Raw genomic sequence first — 18,115 nt, 5'->3', positions numbered from 1 at the left:
TGTGCCTACTTACAAGTTGGTCAAACTATCAGTAGGCCATAGGTTCCAAACACTGATCGCTTTCACTGGGCAGCATGCACAATACTAAGCACTCACTCTTTTGCAAAAAAGCTGTTATCCATGGAAATATTTAAGCAATGGCTGCACATGCTTTCCCATTTATTTGGATAAATCCATTCACGGATCTTCTATTGATTGAAACCACAGACACCTGGAGACTGCAAAAATTTTCTACAAGAAAAAATAGAACTGGGCAAAACAAACCCCACCAAATATAATGAAAAAAGAAAATTACATCTTCGTGCAAATTCTATCATTCTGTCTTCTTTTCAACTCATGATACAGCAAACATGAAAGGTTTGTCAGGAAACCTACAAACTAGCAAGCATGATGTAGAGGTCCCTACTGTAATATTGCACAACTGGAATAGACATACTGCTCCCTAAAATCACTTTTAAAAATGGACACACACATACCAAAAAATTAAAAAAAACCAACACCTTAAACTTTCCTGCATCTCAATTACTTCTCCCCACTAGTAAATGGAAATATTTTATATCCCACGGGTACTGTGAAGCTAATTCATTACTGCCTGCAACCATGCTGAAGTCCTTGGAAACAGTGCCATAGATGTCAAGTACTGTACTATCATTCAAGTATCAAACAGACCTGACCCTACTTAGCCAAGGTATCTGACAAGAACAATTTTCAGGGTGCATGACTGTAAACAGCAGCGTTTTATATGGCTACAATATGCTCAAAACAAAGATTTTTCTACTAACAAGTATGAATAACAGAAGTCTATTTGTCTAAACTCTCTCCAAAAGCCTCTTAGTACCACAAAGGCTATCTCTCCTGCTTCTCCCTAATAAAACATCCTGGAAGAAACTGAATACACTGTACTTGAGATACATAGACAATTTTGCATCAATAGTGCTATTAGTGGCATTATTCTTACAAATGCTGTCTGCAATCATTGCTACTCTAGCGATACTTGAACTCTTACAATAAATATGAATAGCCACTTCTCAATTTTTGTTGGCAGCCATTCCCAATAACTCTGAAATTAATGTAAATCAAACTTATTTTGAAGGAAGTATTTCTGCTGTGTGTCAAGTCAGACTGGTGTCTTCCTGATCCTGTTCTTTTATTCTCTGGATACTGCAATTTTTATAGTTGTTTTTCTGAGTAGGACCTACTTTCATTCTCAACACAGAGAAGGCATGCTGGCAACCTGTGCTCCTCTTTGTAAACAGGTAGCTCAGCAAGACCTGAAATCTATGCATCATTAACAGTGTTCATCAGCCACAGCAAGACATCTAACTGCTTGCAAAAAAAAGAAATAAAGACAAGCAGAAAACAAAAGCAAGTTTTTGCTCAAGGAGTGGCAGGGAAAGAACATGACGGTTTAAGACTTCTGAAAACTGTAAAACTGTTTCATATGAGGGACCACCAAAGCAGTACCTGAAGTATCACTGACTTGTAATACCAAGTGAGGTAGATAGTGAGCATGTTCTTGCTTAAGTTGGACTGTGACTGACTGGTCTATCATTGTGTTACATTTCTGACTGCTGCTATAATCTCACTTCCTGGCTATTAAGACATATGGCAAATAATGGTACGTATGGTAGAAGAGGTACTAGGGTTCTTTCCCCAGTAAACAGGAAAATATGTTTTTAGACAAAATGAATACATGTACATTGGTGGACTGCAATTAATGGGAAGCATTTCATCATAAGACAAACAGACTATTTTTTTTTTTCAAACACACCAATAACTTTTTAAAATTCCAGAATACAGCTTGTTCAGAAATAGGAAACAGGCATTTACAAGAGAAATTACTGTGTTACTAAGGTTCTCCTGAAAACCCTGAGCATCACCGAGAGAGTTATTGCAATAAAGAGTACAGTGAACTTTTTAAGGTACAAAATCATCTGTACTCCAAATCACCTCACCACCAAACCAACAGGAAGTACCTATGCATGGGAGTTAGACACTTAAAAGGCTTTTTGATAATTTGGCACACTGCATAAAAATCAACAGCTCTGAAATTCATTAGGAATCCTACATCATTTGGGGATTATCCCCAAAAATTAAGTGGACAGCTTATTCCTACAGAGGAAGACAAAAGTCTTTTGACGTGGCAATAGCTACAGAACGCTTCACAACAGCTTTTATATTTTTGTTCATGATAAGAAGGGCCTATAAATTCCCTATGAATTACTAGAAGGCTTAAGCACAACTTGAAAACCAAAGAAGATACAGGGTTTACCCTACCTGCAATTGTGTAATTTTTGAACAAGGAAGGAGAATGGCAAAAAAAAGGAAGTGAAGAGAGACCACAACCACTGACAAAAACTAGCTTAGCCCCGTTCTTACACAACAGGCCTGTCCTGATCCTAATATTGAAGATTTTAATTTGTGATTTGTAGGTTTGTATTAAAAAAAACCCAATTACGTTTACTTTAAAACAAAACCCAGGAATGCCTCCCAACCAAGATGGTAGTTTTTTTGGTAGCCACACCTGGATGCTCCTGAAAGCGACAAACCTCTAAGTGCACCGAGTATAGCTTTCACTCCACCTACCCCACCTAGTCTTAGAGCTAAAAAGAATAACCACGAAAGAAAGCAACTGAGGCCCCTGCCACCAAAGGCAGCTTTAGAGCCAACAGCCCATGAAGGCAGAGGAATGTGGGTGCAGCAGACCCCAAAGGTGAAACTCAGGGGAGCTCATACCCACCTCCCCCCATTCTCTCCCTCGCTGCTGACCCAGCGAGATGCCTCCGGCGCCACGGGCTGGGTCAGGAGAAAGCGGGGAAGGTGCTCTCCCCACCCGCGAGGGAGGCACAAGATCCGAGCAGGCCCCGGCGGTACCACCAGCCTCCTTAGCTAGGGAAGCGGGAAAACCCAGCCGCAACCCGCCAGAAGGGCCGGGGACGCTCAACAGGCCGAAGGGGAGGAGAAACAGCGCCCCAAAACTTGCCTCCTAAAATAAAAAACTACACCACAAAAGCAGAAGCCTGCTTCAAATACCTCCTCCGTGCCCAGGCCCGGCCGCCGCTCCCTCCGCCCTGTCCGAAATTCCCGCACTGCGAGGGGCCCTGAGCGCCCGCCCGCCCCGGCGCCCACCTGGCAACACCGCCCGCGCCCGTTGGGCTGCCACGCCACGGCCGCCCGCCCTCGCCCCGCCTCGGGCGCGGTGCCTGCTGGGAAGTGCAGTCCGTGAGCTGCGCGGGGGCCGGCGGCGGGAACGGGCTACACTTCCCAGCAGGCACCGCGCCAAAGCGCGCCAAAAGCTGAGGTGTTTCGCCGGGGAGCTGTGAGGAATCTCAGCGTTTGAAGCTGAAATAAGTTTAGTAATGCCAGTGTCAGGCTGATGCCGTGTGGTGATAATCCCTGTTCAGGAAACAGGGCAAGACACAGGTTTCCAGGAGGCAAGATCCATCTTGTGCAACAGATGCCTAGGCAAAAACTGACCCCTCCAGCCACCGCAGCACCAGAGCCTGCAGCTGTGCGTTACTTCATTACATACCATTACATACGTCCTGACTTTACCTACTTTCATACTTAACTGTCAGACCTTTTCTGATTTACCCTACTACTGATTTTACCTATCTACTGATGGAGTTTTCCCTGCTCCAAAGAAGCTTTTTATCTGCCCTTTGGCAAAGTCTGCGTTTAATTAGTCCTGACTGATTTATTTTTTTTTTAATGGGATCTCTAATACTTAGGTTGTTCAGAGTACACAAGAACATTCTGCAAAATTAATTATTACAAAACTTTATGGAAAAAAGCCCATGCCTTTGTAGGGTCAGCATGGATTCTGACTGCTCTGATTCTCTTTCCTCTCCTTTTCTTCAAGTCAAATCACATGGTGTTGGTTCATCTAGCAGGTCTGATCCAATCATCTGGTATCACTACATAGAATCAAAGAATCACGGAATAATTTAGATTGTAAAAGACCTTTAAAATCATTGGGTCCAGCTATAAACCTAACACTGCCAAGTCCACCACTAAACCATTTCCCTAAGTGCTCCATTGACACCTCTTTCTTTTATTGTTGGGTACAAGTATGGGCACACCCACATTTGCTTCTGCCAAGCGGTGACATAGGAGACAGGCCTGGAAAATTAAAGGCAGGCCAAAACAGGGGATTTATGGGATGAGGCAGGAAAATAAAAGGACAATGGTTTTGTTTTGTTAAATTCATGGGAATTTTAAACCCTTAAGAAAAGCATTATGTTTTCATGGCCACCATCTTCACACGCTGCAGGTTTAGAGGTATTAAACAGCTTAAACCAAAGAACTATCTTTCCATAGTATGTTCACAATGACAGTATTCATAAAGATTTCCATGAAAACCTGGGCTACATTAGGAATAACAGAAATATATGCTAGAAATCCTAGGTACTCCTGCAGATGTTCAGGAATCTGAACTATTCTGAATGTTCTAGAGTATTGCCACTTATAGGAAAGACCAAAAGGTTGTTTGAAAGAAATGGATGAGGCTATCACACATAATACCATTTCATTTGAAGTACCATCGTCTTTAATATCAGATTACTGGGATTGTGAAACCATTTTAAGATGCCAATAGAGAAAATGAGAAATTTAATTTCTACACATTAATCCCATTTTAATTTACTAGAATCTAGTACTTAGTTTAAAAAAAATTATTATTCAAATTTCAGTGAAAAGTTGACCTTCAAGATGTCATTCTGGACAGAGTCTTAACAATGAAGCTATGGAGATCTAAAATAAATTCTTCTATCCCATGTAAAAATTTGGCCAAAATGTATTATCTTTCTTATATGAAGAGAGAAACCTGGACCTCATTCTGCCTCAGATTTTTCTCTTTTGAGCCAGAATAACCAGTTCAGTTTAAATCAAAAAGTACAGTTTCAATATACTAATCCTGGCTCTATTAAAAAAATCATAAGATTCTGCCAATAAACTATCAGCGCAAGGACTTTCATATATTATGTTTCTATACACTAAAGGGATAGGGTTTTATTTAGCCAATCTGGATACATTTGTATTAATATTGATACAGCTAGAAATCCTTCAAGTATTAACCAAACCTGAAGTGAATACAATTTTTCTCAGATGTTCCCCATATACTGTCAATTGTTCGACTAGATATCAGAAAGGCAAATATTGACCAAACAATTATAGAATCATTTAGATTGGAAAAGACCTTTAAGATCACCAAGTCCAACCCTTAACCTAGCACTGCCAAGTCCACCACTAAACCATGCCCCTAAGTGCCACATCTACATTTCTTTTAAATACCTACGGGAATGGTGACTCAACCACTTCCCTGGACAGCCTGCTCCAGTGCTTGAACACCCTTTCAGTGAAGGAATTTTTCCTAATATTCAATCTAAACCTGCCCTGGCACATCTTGAGGCCATTTCCTCTTGTCCTATCACTTGTTACTTGGGAAAAGAGACCAACACCCACGTCGCTGCAACCTCCTTCCAGGTAGTTGTAGAGAGCGATAAGGTCTCCCCTGAGCCTCCTCTTCCTCAGGCTAAACAACCCCAGTTCCCTCAACCTCCCTCCTCATAAGACTTGTGCTCCAGACCCTTCACCATCTTCATTGCCCTTCCCTGGCCACGCTGCAGCACCTCTGCATCCCTCTTGTAGTGAGGGGCCCAAACTGGACACAGGACTCGAGGTGCGGCCTCACCAGTGCTGAGCACAGGGGGACGATCACTGCCCTGGTCCTGCTGGCCACACTGTTTCGGATACAAGCCAGGATGCTGTTGGCTGCCTTGGCCACCTGGGCACACTGCTGGTTCATGTTCAGCCGGCTGTCAACCAGCACCCCCAGGTCCCTTTCCACCAGGCAGCTCTCCAGCCGCTCTGCCCCAGCCTGTAGCACTGTGTGGAGCTGTTGTGGCCCACATACAGGACCCGGCACTGAGCCTTGTTGAACTTCACACAGCTGGCCTTGGCCCATGGGTCCAGCCTGTCCAGATCCCCTTGCAGAGCCTTCCTACCCTCCAGCAGATCAACACTCCTGCCCAGCTTGGTGTCATCTGTAAACTTCCTGAGGGTGCACAAGATCCCCTACATCCAGATCATTGATAAAGATATTGAACAGGACTGGCCCCGGTACTGAGCCCAGGGGAACACCACTTGTGAGTGGCTGCCAACTGGGTTTAACTCCATTCACCACATCTCTTCGGGCTCAGCTGTCCAGCCAGTTTTTTTACCCACTGAAGAGTAGACCTGTCCAAGCCTTGAGCAGCCTCTTTCTCCAGAAGAATGCTGTGGGAAACAGCATCAAAGGCTTTGCTAAGGTCCAGGTAGACAACATCCACAGCCTTTCCCTCATCCACTAAGCAGGTCACGATGTCATCAAAGAAGATCAGGTTCGTCAAGCAGGACCTGCCTTTCATAAACCCATAGTGACTGGGCCTGATCACCTGGTTGTCCTGTACAGGCCATGCGATGGCACTCAGGCTGATCTGCTCTATAACCTTCCCTGGCACTGAGGTCAGGCTGACAGGCCTGTAGTTCCCCAGGTTGTCCTTCTGGCCCTTCTTGTAGATGGGCATCATGTTTCCTAATTTCTGGTTTTCTGGGATGTCACCGGTTAGCCAGGGCTGCTATCACTAGTTACTTGGGGAAAAAAACCAACACCCATGATGCTATGACCTCCTTCCAGGTAGTTGTAGAGAGCGATAAGGTCTCCCCTGAGCCTCCTCTTCCTCAGGCTAAACAACCCCAGTTCCCTCAGCCTCCCTCCTCATAAGACTTGTGCTCCAGACCCTTCACCATCTTCATTGCCCTTCCCTGGCCACGCTGCAGCACCTCTGCAGCCCTCTTGTAGTGAGGGGCCCAAACTGGACACAGTGTTTGAGGTGCAGCCTCACCCGTGCCAAGTACAGGGGAACAAACAAAAGCATAGAGTGAGTTTCTTACTATCATCCTTCACTTTAATGCGTAGTAAGAACATTCCTGGAATGTGTTGACTACAACTTTCAAATATGCTTTAAGAATTATTTTAGATTTGATAGTTATATTTGATTCTTCTCCAAAGAGAGGACTTTGTATCTTTTCCTTAAAAGATCTCTTATCCTAAATGGCATGGGCAATCAAATCTATGTATGCACTACAGAAACAGCTGTAAGAAGAGTTCAAATGCTACTTTTAAATAATAGCAAATATGCAGTATATAATGAACTGTAGTATATAAACAGTCAGATTCCTTTAATTTAGCAACGGGTTAAAAAGAATCACATTTTGAATGTGGCTTGACAAGAACATCTGAAGAGGTAGCAATCAAACCACAGGATAAATTATTCTAAATCAGCACCTTATAAAATTACCTAGATTAAATGTGAAAGTTTTCAGAGGGCTGCTGAATCTCCAGAGTAAATGGAGAATAGCCATTGCAGAAACGGCTATTTGTTTGGGAGAGCTATGTGTACTTATGAATTCCAGAAGACATGCAAGTTACATCCTCATTACTAAGAGAATATTAAGAATGTTCCTCAAAAGACTTAAAATAGTACAAAAACATCCGAATCCTCCGACCTCACAAAAACAAACAAACAAACAAACAAAAAAATAGAGAAAAAAGTGAAATGTTCCAAGTGATTTAGCCCCTCTTTCATTCTACACTAAGAAAGCTGAGGCATAGGTTGAGTAAAATATTTGTTCAAGGTCTTCAGGGATTATTAGGCAAGGTCAGAAAAGTAGCCCAAATCTCTTGAGTGGGTTCAGTGCTTTCTCACAAGGCTGGGTAGAATGCAACACCAGAATGCATGAATGTGAGGGTTCCAGTAAAAATATCAAGAGAATGCCAAATGTCGGCAGGTAGTAGTGAGACAGTGTTATGCTTCAGTTAGGCTCATTTCCGCTTTAGTGTAGGTTTTCCAGGCTGTGATTCATGGTCTAAACTTCTGCAAGATATCAGAAAGGAATATTGGAGCAAAAGATGCATGCATGCTTTTCCACATACAGATGCAAGTAAACAAGCAACAATCTGGAAATGTGAAAGTAATACAACATATCCCTTGAGTTTTGTTCTTGGAAATTATAGAAAATGAAACCTCACAAGATTGCTGCTTATCTCTTTATAAAAACATGAAATTACCTTTGGATTTAAAAAGTTATTAAGTGATACAGTGGTATTTTTACATTATGTTCTTCACATTTCCACTCTTCCAAAAATTACAGAATGAAATGGTTCAGAACTCGAGCATGCATTCCCTTCCTGCAGTCTTTTATATTTTTCTACTTTGCAAAATAAGAAAATTATTACACATTTCACAAACACCTTGCCATACTGCACACAAAGATTTTAAAAAGGAAAAATTAAAAAAAAATAATTCAGCAGACAATTCCAGAATTAATGGGTAGACTGTGCCACCAGAGATACTTGATAAAGGAGTACATAGGCACTGCACTCGGCTGTCCTAACTAGGGTGTGAGGACCACAGGCAGGAGTAGAGGTTAGAGATTACTGGTCCTAAAAATTTCCACGGTATTGGCTTCAAATTACAGTCCTTGTAAAGTGCTAGACAAAAAGAGATTTGCTAAAAACCTGCTGGTCAGAGTTCATTAACAGTTTGAGAAGGAACAGTGATATGATCACGTTCCAAGAAGCAGTTCTTGACTCAGTAGCCTTGTGTTACTGTCCATCCACAGTGTACCTACTGTGGTGTAGAAATGATTATGCTCCCCATCATATCCATGTCTTAGCCTGCAGTGTGACTATAACAACACTGGGGGAAAAATGAGGTAACTGCAAACTTTCTTTTTTTTCTCTCATTCACATTTCATGCCATCTTCCACAGTGGAAAGATGTGTATAAATTAAGTGAAGCCTGTGGGGTTTATCCTCTACTCCACTTTTATTAAACTTTAAAAGGGTAATCACTATTATCTAAGAATAGCAATATGGCACTCCAGAGTTGTCTTTGTTCATCCATTAATATACATTCTGAGAGTATTTAAGATGGTCTGCCCAGTAACCTCAGAGCTTGTGTGTATTTTAGGAGAGCAGTAAAACATCCTATTATGTCCTAGTGCTTGTTGGAAGATAGCTAGGAACAAAATTGGTTTTGCCCCGTGTTTAAGATCTTTCCACGTGTCTTTACAAGTTAGACTCATTTTGGTGTTTTGAGGTAGGAATTTAATTTTTTTGTTTATTAGTTCCTTCAGAACGCAGAGAATAAGAAACCAGAGAGAATCAACTATTATTTTGAATATTCAATCTATTTGATGAGACTATTTATTTATATAATAGAGTTCTTACATATCTATCTAAAAAATTACACAAGATAAGGCTGTCACCTAAGTTTTCTTCACTAAAGGAAAGTACAACACTGTTTCATGATAGGATCAAGTTCTTACAGAACTTGATAAAGAGTCCCTTCAGCAAATAAATATTTACCCCTTACTACAAATGAAGAAGCAGTCACAGAGATGCTGAGTGAAGTTTGTTTAGCTTGAAGTGGCAAAGGAAATTTGTAATACATGTCAAAGTAAGGCCTGGATTTCTTGAATCCTGATTCTGTATTATGAATTAAAAAAACATTATTAATTGTACTATTCAGAACATACTAAATTCAAAATTAATATGCAGAGGCAGGAAAGGTCTTTATAAATCTTGCAGTTCTTTGCAAATATCCTCTGTATTCACTCCCCAAGTTAAGCAGTTAAATAGTTAAATGAAGGAATGGAATATGGGGAATAAGAGATCCAGACTCTACAGAGTACCCAATAATTTAATGGAAAGGGGATGGAGTATTAGAAGAATTAATGAAAATGCTCCAGAAGAAAAGCTACAGTCAGATCTGTTAGAAGTTTCACTTTTTCTGGAAGTTTTGTGATGCTAACAGACGTGATTTGAAGCTGTGAAAGGGAATAGTTTTAAATAACTTGAAGCTTCTAAGACTAGAGTTTGTTTGAAGTGCATTAAATTAATCCAAATTAAAGGACTTTCATGAGTTTCTAAATGGTTTGTATGTTTTCTTTGGTCAAGGTCCAAACTCATATGCATGGGCAGTTTTTTCTACTTAAAAATAAATAACTGGACTGTCTTGAATATGAAGTGTTTTCACCCATCTTAGAAGCTGTATTTATAGGTACGCATGCATTTTATCTGGGGAACACTGTATATCCTATGCTGCAGATACATTTGCATGCACACAAACAACAGTACATGAAGTCTAACTATAATTATACAAAGAACTTCTGTTTATCATCAAACATTTCATATATCCCATTACATGTGAAAGAATTATTATCTGTCCTGTTGCAGTGCAATGCTTTTTCCTATAATGGAATTTTATTCTGCAAATTTATTTTGGTATTAAAAGGTTCCACTTTATAATGTCTATGGTTCAATCAGTGATCTAAAAGGCACTTAAATACTTTGAACAAGATACATAAAATGCCTTTATTGCAAAGCTTTGCTGTATCTACCAATTTTACCATTGATCTTTTCCATGTAAGGCAGTTCTGGAAGCTGCCCATGCTGTATAAAATCACATGGTGGCTTTTGATCTCCAGCTGATGATTAAAGCACATTATGAAGGTTTGAAAATTTCTTGTGGTCATTAGCATACCTCCAAATACTTTTCTGCTAAACAGTAGTGGAGTTCTCACTATACGCTATTTCAATAACAAACCAGAATTCTATAAACTTATTATTTACTATCCTCTGTAGTTCAGATCTCTTGGATGAGATGAGCTTACTATTAGCAATAGACCTACTGATCAAATAATGATTTCTTAAGGTGATTAGGTTCTAGCAAAGTGCAAGGAAGAATGAGGTTATATATTTTTAAACCTTCTTTTGATGCAAACAGCCAGATGCAAAACTTTGTGTAGTTTACTCCCCATCTACAGTTCCATATTTCCTGTTGTTTAGAGACATCACCATGACTTCCAAGGTCACTGGGCTGTTGCAGGTTTTCTACAGTGGATTTTAAATACTGCAGCATTAACTCTGTTGCTTCAAAATAGCAAAAATAGCATCTTTCCCCCTGGGTTTTGAAAATGTGTTTGTGTAGTGGGAAAAATAAAGAACCACCATGTATTTGTTACATTCTCTAACAATCTCTTCAGAACTTTCTTTCACGGAAAATAAATAAGGATGCCAGCTTTATGTATTTATATTTCACTTTATTATATTACAGTGCATTTTATTTACGTATTTTTACTGTCTATATCTTGCTAGGAAGCAGTTTACTGAATGTTTTCCAGAGTCAGAGGAAAACATAACATTTGTTCAAAGAGAATACAGTCAGTGAATACCAGATAAATTCCAAAGCTTTCTGTTAGTTATTCTACCCTGTCCCTTCACTCCCAAAAATAGAATGAATATAGGTAACCTGATTTCTGACAAGTCAGCAGTTACAGGCTTTTAAGAGCGAGTATAATTTGGATTGAGAGAAGAGTATTGGCCTGGAATGGATGTTCCAGTTGTAAGGGAAACATTTGAGAGGACAGTGAAACTTGTAGAAGGGATGGGCAGGCAAAATATCAAGGTTAGCAGATATCGGCAGATCAGTGAAGGATCACAGTTTTGAGTCTATTATACTGTGTGGCAAAGCACCTTCAATTATTTGAATCTAAGAATTAACAGTTTCCCATCTCTGCTTTTATCCTGCAGTTTAACTAATGCTTGGAGGAGAAGTAGAAATACAGAGAGAGAGAGAGCACTAAATATTTATCATCTAGGTAACATTTTTCTTTTATTTTCAAACAACACTCTAAAATACCTAAAAACTTTTATAAGATTGGATATAGCATTTTTTTTCCATGGAGCTTACTGTTCAGAGAAGAAAAAACCTAATGAAAATCAGTGCACATTGCATCCTTTTTCATATCAAAAGTTAATCCATATTCATATAAATAGGTATTCGGTGGATTAATTGTCTCATACAAACTTTCTTTGAGGAAGTAGAAGGGGCAGAAGTCATTGACTGTTTCCTCAGAAGGAGATATCATACAAAGAAAATTGAAAATAAACCACTGCATTTCATTATAATCCACAATTTTCTGTCTTCTGGCAAGCTTTATTATCCAGAACTAGCTGTCTGGAGAAGAAAAAGTACTTACTGCTGCTCTTCTGTACGTGAGCATAGCATGGAATCCTTCCTGTCATGCTGCTGTACTGCATAGTTTTGCCGCTCATGACCATGCTAATCTACATAAAATTTACATGACATGTAACAAAATATATGATTTGCATAAGAACTGGTTTTCTCCAAGTCCCAAATGGCACTAAGAAGTTCTGAAAAAATGCTACCACTAGGTGTCTCATTGGTTTCGATATACTTCAACCTAAGAGGAAGAAATGCTCAACAAAATTTAACAAAAATACAGTTAATTACCACTGACATTCCCTCCTTCGTTACACCAGCACAACCTGAATTTAATCACATGCATTATTGTAATCAAGCTGTCAATCAGATTTTGAAATATTTCATTTTTTGACATAATTACAGCAGAATCCCTACAGCCTGTCTAGAACATGGATATGGCAAGATTGATATTGTGTTACAAAATGTGATCTGACAAAAAAAAATTGATGCTTCTGTGCAAAAATTAAAGAAACACTGAACTGCTAATGCATTTACCCTGCAAATATGTTGCATCAGGTAGAAAGTCAAGAGTTAATGTAACTGCCTGCCCATTTACGGATATATTCATTCTTGTGCTTTAAATGCTTAACTGTTGTTCATGTCATTTTTATTTTTGTTTAAAAATCTATAGCTTTAATTTACTTAATTAGAACCAACTGTATGGAGGATCTTTATGCTTTTAGGCTTACAGCAAAAGATATAGAAGACAATGAGTGGAGAAATGAGATGCCAAGAAAAGAGCTGGGCTCATGTTGAAACTCCTCTGAGACAATCCCATCTATGGAAAGCCACAAAACTAGTGGGCTGTTTGATTAGCATTTGCAAACAGCTCAAGATAAGACATCCATAGTACATATCGATATATTTTTCAAAAATTTAATGTTCCAGATTTTTAGTATATAGTGGGGACCATATTTTTTATGTTAACACTTCAAAACTTAGGAGATGCATGTAGCAGTGGAAGGTTTTTTAGATGAAGACCCATCTGTCAGCAATTACAAGGATTCCCCAGAACACATATCATACAAACGTCAGCCTGGCTCAGGTATTAGTCAGATACAGTCTGTCTCAGTTTTGGGACAGTAGTTTATCTTTTAACCAAGAAGGTAATTTTTACCATCTGATGACTATTTCATGGCCTCTGTGAACAAGTTTTCAGACCCCAGCCTGATTTTATGTAGACAGATGTCCCCCTTCGCAAAAACAACTGTCATAATTGGCAATAGTTGTCACACATGCTGGCAGCAGCGCAGGCTCAGGATGAATGGACGAGAGGCAGGAGAGTGTCCTCCTTGCTACGAGGAGGCAGGTGAAGATGGAGGATGTTTACAATACCACTGACAGTGCTGCATTTTCAGCGTGCAATATTGTTGATTCAGGCATCTTTTATGTGACCAGTGCTCTTTGCTTTAAAAGCCACTTGTTTGGATATTTGTAGGCAGGTATTCCAGTAGAATAACTTGATCTAAATGGGCTTGGATAACTTAAGACAATCTTTTGTCCGATAGTAAATTAATAATTCATTTCTTCCTTTGCAATGGTGGGTAAGGAAAACCGCAAACACATTTTTCACTGGAGAAATATGCAAGGTTTTTAAGAAGTTGCAAGAACACACATCTAGCTTCACACACAATCCCAACACTTTTCCACCCTTGACTTGAGGAGACACACTGTAGCTGTGCTCCTCTCCATCTTCATTCTGTCCTCAGGGTCTCATTTGCTTATTTTCCATATCGTTGGCACTGGCCCTGTTATTCAGAGAAGTAGTGTTTTACTTCAGTATTATCTCAGCTCCTAAGACCTCTGTTTATAAGATCTGTTTTTTCTAGTTGAGTTGCCGTATTTTCATGCAGACATCTGTTGAAAGCATTGAATTAATTAATGTAGTAGTAGCAACTAAAAAAAACATGATTAATCAGCTTTGTCCTCTGTCGCAGTGAACTTACCAGGGCGCTAAGAGAAGATGTCTAGAATCTGATAGGCTCTCTGTGTTACGGTTTGTTCTTGGGGAATAGGTTAATTTTCTTCCTTTTCCTTCCATCCCTTCACCTCCTTCTCTGCCTTCACACACTTGAACCTGGCTCCATCCACACATATGAAATATGACCTTACCTATCTCATGGTTGAGATGAGGAGTTCTGCATTCCCTGCAGACTGGGTGCTTTTTGACAGGAGATGCCAAGCTTTGTCCCTCCCCAGCTGTCTAAAGCTTGTATTCAATTGAAACATGCCAGGGAGAAAGTGTTTACCATCTATTGTTGAAACAGCTAATTTTTTCAGTAAAGACATGGCTTTGAAGATATTTAAATGGTGTTAAACCTGCCTCAATGATATAAATAAAGAAGCATGTTCAGCAGTTTTTATGACACCGTATACTGACAATATCCTAAACTGTCCACTAAACATTTTTCATTCTCCATGGAATATCAACATACTGACTACAATGTTTCTATCGGAGTTCTTTTACTTGCTAATAATCAAATTGCAGCCATCAACCTTTTCATTTAGAACTACTTGCTCCAAAAAGTAAGCACAGCCATTTGAAACAATTTTGTGGCTATCTCAGATGGAATCTAAATTTTCAATTGTTGAATTGTAAGACTGCCACCTTGTAAACATATTATAATATATATTGGTCTATTTTGGTGAACAGTTGAATAATAATGTACTTTTAAAACAGTTTGAAACGCATCTTTTAAGATATAAAGCAGGGATGATGACTAATATGAGAATATGGCATTTCACAGCAAACCTAATGAAAGCTTGTAAAAACTACAGTATCTCATCACCACACTGGCTACACTGGCTGCAATACAGTCAATACTACATTGACTGCTAGAAAGGCTGTAAGTATAAAGCAGGTGGCCTCAAACTACGGCCCACGGGCCGGACACGGCCCCCCAGGGTCCTCAATCTGGCCCCCGGTATTTACAGACTCCCCCTGCCCACCCCCCGCCAGGGGTTGGGGGGGGGAAACCAAGCAGCCGCAGATGGCTGCCTGCCACTGCATCCGCGCGCTGGCCCCCTGGTTACAAAGTTTGAGGACCCCTGGTATAAAGCATGCCATCTCTCGTGATGAAAGTAAGCGAGTGGGGCCAAAATAGATGGGTAGAAGAGTAAATCTTCCAGTTTCGTGAACTTCATATAACTTATTCTTGAATATTTCTCAGAATTGTGTCCCGTCTCCTTGTCCAACATAAACTTTGCTTTTCCTTCATTTTCAAAGAGTCTTTTGAGAATGATCATTAAAGTAATATCATATTTTTAATAAATAACTTATTTACAGAGCCCCAAAATTGAGCCTGCTTCGCCTACATTTCTAGTTCAGAAAACTCGAGAGGGTACAACTACTTTTAAAAGTATTAGATTGCTTGATCGGGTGTTTTTCCCTTTTTATTAAGTTATTTCTTTAAGGTTGAAAATGCTTCCTAAGTGTTGGCTGTTTACTTAGATTTACATTGCTTGTGCATGAGACAGGCCTCTAAGCAGAGGGATGGGTCTGCCTGGCTCAGGCATGAAACCATTGGTCCTGTTTGCTTGACTCTGCATGCAGAGAGCACTGAACCAGCCCAAAGTGCACATGCCATCTCTTTCTCCTGCTTGTACAGACTGTTATTCAAGCATTTGTTCTGGGGTGAAAAGCTCCCTCCCTGTAGTCAGCTATCACTGAACGCCTGTTCAACATAGATGCTACATTGCCTCTAACTCTTAATCAAGACCCCATGGCATAGTAAGACCAGAACACACAACCTAGGCCTCAAAAAAACAAACATACCTGTTCCATAAATAAATAATTTTAAAAACCTAATATGAAGATATATCCTATATAACCACCTAAAGATGCACTTCGCACCACTTCAGTACTGATGTCTTTGTGCTGTAGTTTGGATTAAGCTCAAAATGCAATTATTTAGTGACCACTTTATGTGTCATATGAAAGAGGGAAAGGCTACATTTGGGAATGCTCAGAATGAAGTGCAAGAAAATTTTCTCTTATAAAAAGAATCGAAAGGGGAATTCAGATGCATGGAAGTTTATAATTTCTGCATACAATTGGTGAGATAAGATATATAACCTTTTCCTGCAAGTGTTGTTTGTCACATCTTTAGATTGCCAGAGCATCTGTTGGAAATAGTAAATCATTATATCATCTTAGAATGATAAAAGTGCATGGAAGGAAGAAGTATGTACATGTAGGTGTGTACCTTCCCAGGGATATGCTAAACAACATTTGCACCTGGTCTTTCAAACAAGCCAGAAGTTGTGAACAATTAATTCACCTAATAGGTAGGCTATACTTGGATTTGTTTTATTAGTTATCAAGATCCTAATTTATTAGGTATAATAATCTTTAGTTACCAAAACCTCAAAAGATGGAAAGCATAAAAGACAGCAAGGACTTATGGAGAATTTTCTTAGTAGAATGACATATTTAACTAATGGTCTCAAAGTTATTGGCTTATTTTTCCCCCAGTAGAATGCCAAGCATAAGGTAAAGGATGCAGGTTATTATAAAGCATCCGAAAAGTTCCTTGCAAAACACCATTTTTAGGTGATTTTTTTTTTTTAATTAACAACATAGCGTAATAAAATTCAGTCTGCCCTTTTGTGGTAACTTTTACCAAGGCACTGTGAGCCTGGAGTGAATATGAATCATTAAAGATGTGGTCTAATAGTGTTTTATTCACCTTTTATTCATTGTGAATTTCTATCCCACATCAATAATAAGCTGCAAAAAACTTTCAAGAAACTAATAAACACAATAGTTGGAGCCTTAAAATAGTCTTGTTTCCTGCTGTATACCAACAGAGGAAATAACACCAAGAAAAAACATTGTGAAAAATACACAGACAGAAGTATTCACAAAACCCATAGAAGATGTTCCAAGAAAGAACCAGAAGGGACATTTGCCTAGGAATAAAGGAAGCCTGGGGATTTAACAGATGAGTGAGAGATGACAGCAGGTAGGAGTGGGCAGCTGAGAGGTTTGTTCTGGTGGCAGGGAGAAAAGAATTGCATCTGGTGTTTCTGGGCACAAAAGTTGTTGGGAAACAGGTAAAGCAGAAAGAAGGCAGGGAGTCCAGACAGAACAGGGCAAGGGGAACCAAGTTGGAGTTACCAGAGAGAAGACCTAACCAACTGGAAACCCTTTTCAAATCAGCACTGGTTAGAAAAGGGCAAGCACAGGCAGGAGGAGGAGGAAAAAGAAGACATATCTGTCATAAAGGTCTCCACTATAGTAAGTAAGCATTTTCCAGCTGAGGAAAGAGGGAAACTGAAGCAGACAAGGCAGCAGCTAGAAGATACTTGCCAGCTTCAAGTTCCCAGCCAAGTTTGTTTAGCATGGCCACACATGTTGTACTTGGCACCTGCCAAACTGACCATTTGCAATGATTCAGAATTTTACTTGTTCCCTTTTCACTGCATGAATCATCCTGGGACGCTTGCACCTAATACGTAGTTTAGGTTATATGATGAAGATGTGTATCTGGAAAAAAGTGAATTGCACAAGTAAAATTAGGTATGTACTGAAAAGCAGCTTTTTGCCTGCAGCTGTGCAGCTCTGCCAATGCACTTCAGGCTTGACTTGCAATACCCTGCATAAAATTTCAGTGCCGCTTCTCTTCAGAGCAGTGACTCAGTCATGCTGAACTATGCCACCTCTGTGGCAAAATACAGTCTATTTTATCTGGTTTAATACCTTTATGACTCAGAATCCAACATGGTAATTAGCACAAACCAGAGCAACTCCAAAAGATATTTATAATACAGATTATTTGATATATCATCATTCAGTGAGTATTAGAAATTCCAGGCTGGTACACATAACTACATCCTAAGTAAAGGGTTGCATTATTAATAAGCTGCATCATGTTTTTCAAGAACCACGGGGTGGAACAGGAGACGTTGAAGTGTGGTGTCTTTTTACTGTAATTGTTACTATCCAAAACACATAGGACTGGACAGGTCAGGGACCTGAAGCATGGATAGTTTTCCTTTCTA

General features: G+C 39.7%; 1 protein-coding gene across 3 annotated transcripts in view; it reads right to left on the bottom strand.

Annotated features, from left to right (window-relative positions):
- The window catches only part of VRK1 (VRK serine/threonine kinase 1), a 37,831-nt gene extending 34,647 nt beyond the window's left edge, over positions 1-3,184 (bottom strand). The window contains exon 1 of one of the 3 annotated variants that reach the window (XM_005230582.3): positions 3,034-3,184. Coding sequence is in view for 2 of the 3 variants with exons in the window: in XM_055811652.1 (XP_055667627.1) it covers positions 2,741-2,750 (10 nt within the window). In the remaining variant the exon portion in view is untranslated. Of the gene's footprint in view, positions 1-2,740; positions 2,933-3,033 lie in introns of those variants that run through there. The other 2 variants (XM_055811652.1, XM_027777072.2) reach the window with 2 other exon arrangements.
- Between the last annotated feature and the right edge of the window lie 14,931 nt (positions 3,185-18,115).

This window comes from Falco peregrinus, chromosome 1, assembly GCF_023634155.1.
Source record: "Falco peregrinus isolate bFalPer1 chromosome 1, bFalPer1.pri, whole genome shotgun sequence".
NCBI lineage: Eukaryota > Metazoa > Chordata > Aves > Falconiformes > Falconidae > Falco > Falco peregrinus.
Note: the sequence above shows the minus strand (reverse complement) of the source record. Positions and strands in the feature narration are given on the sequence as shown.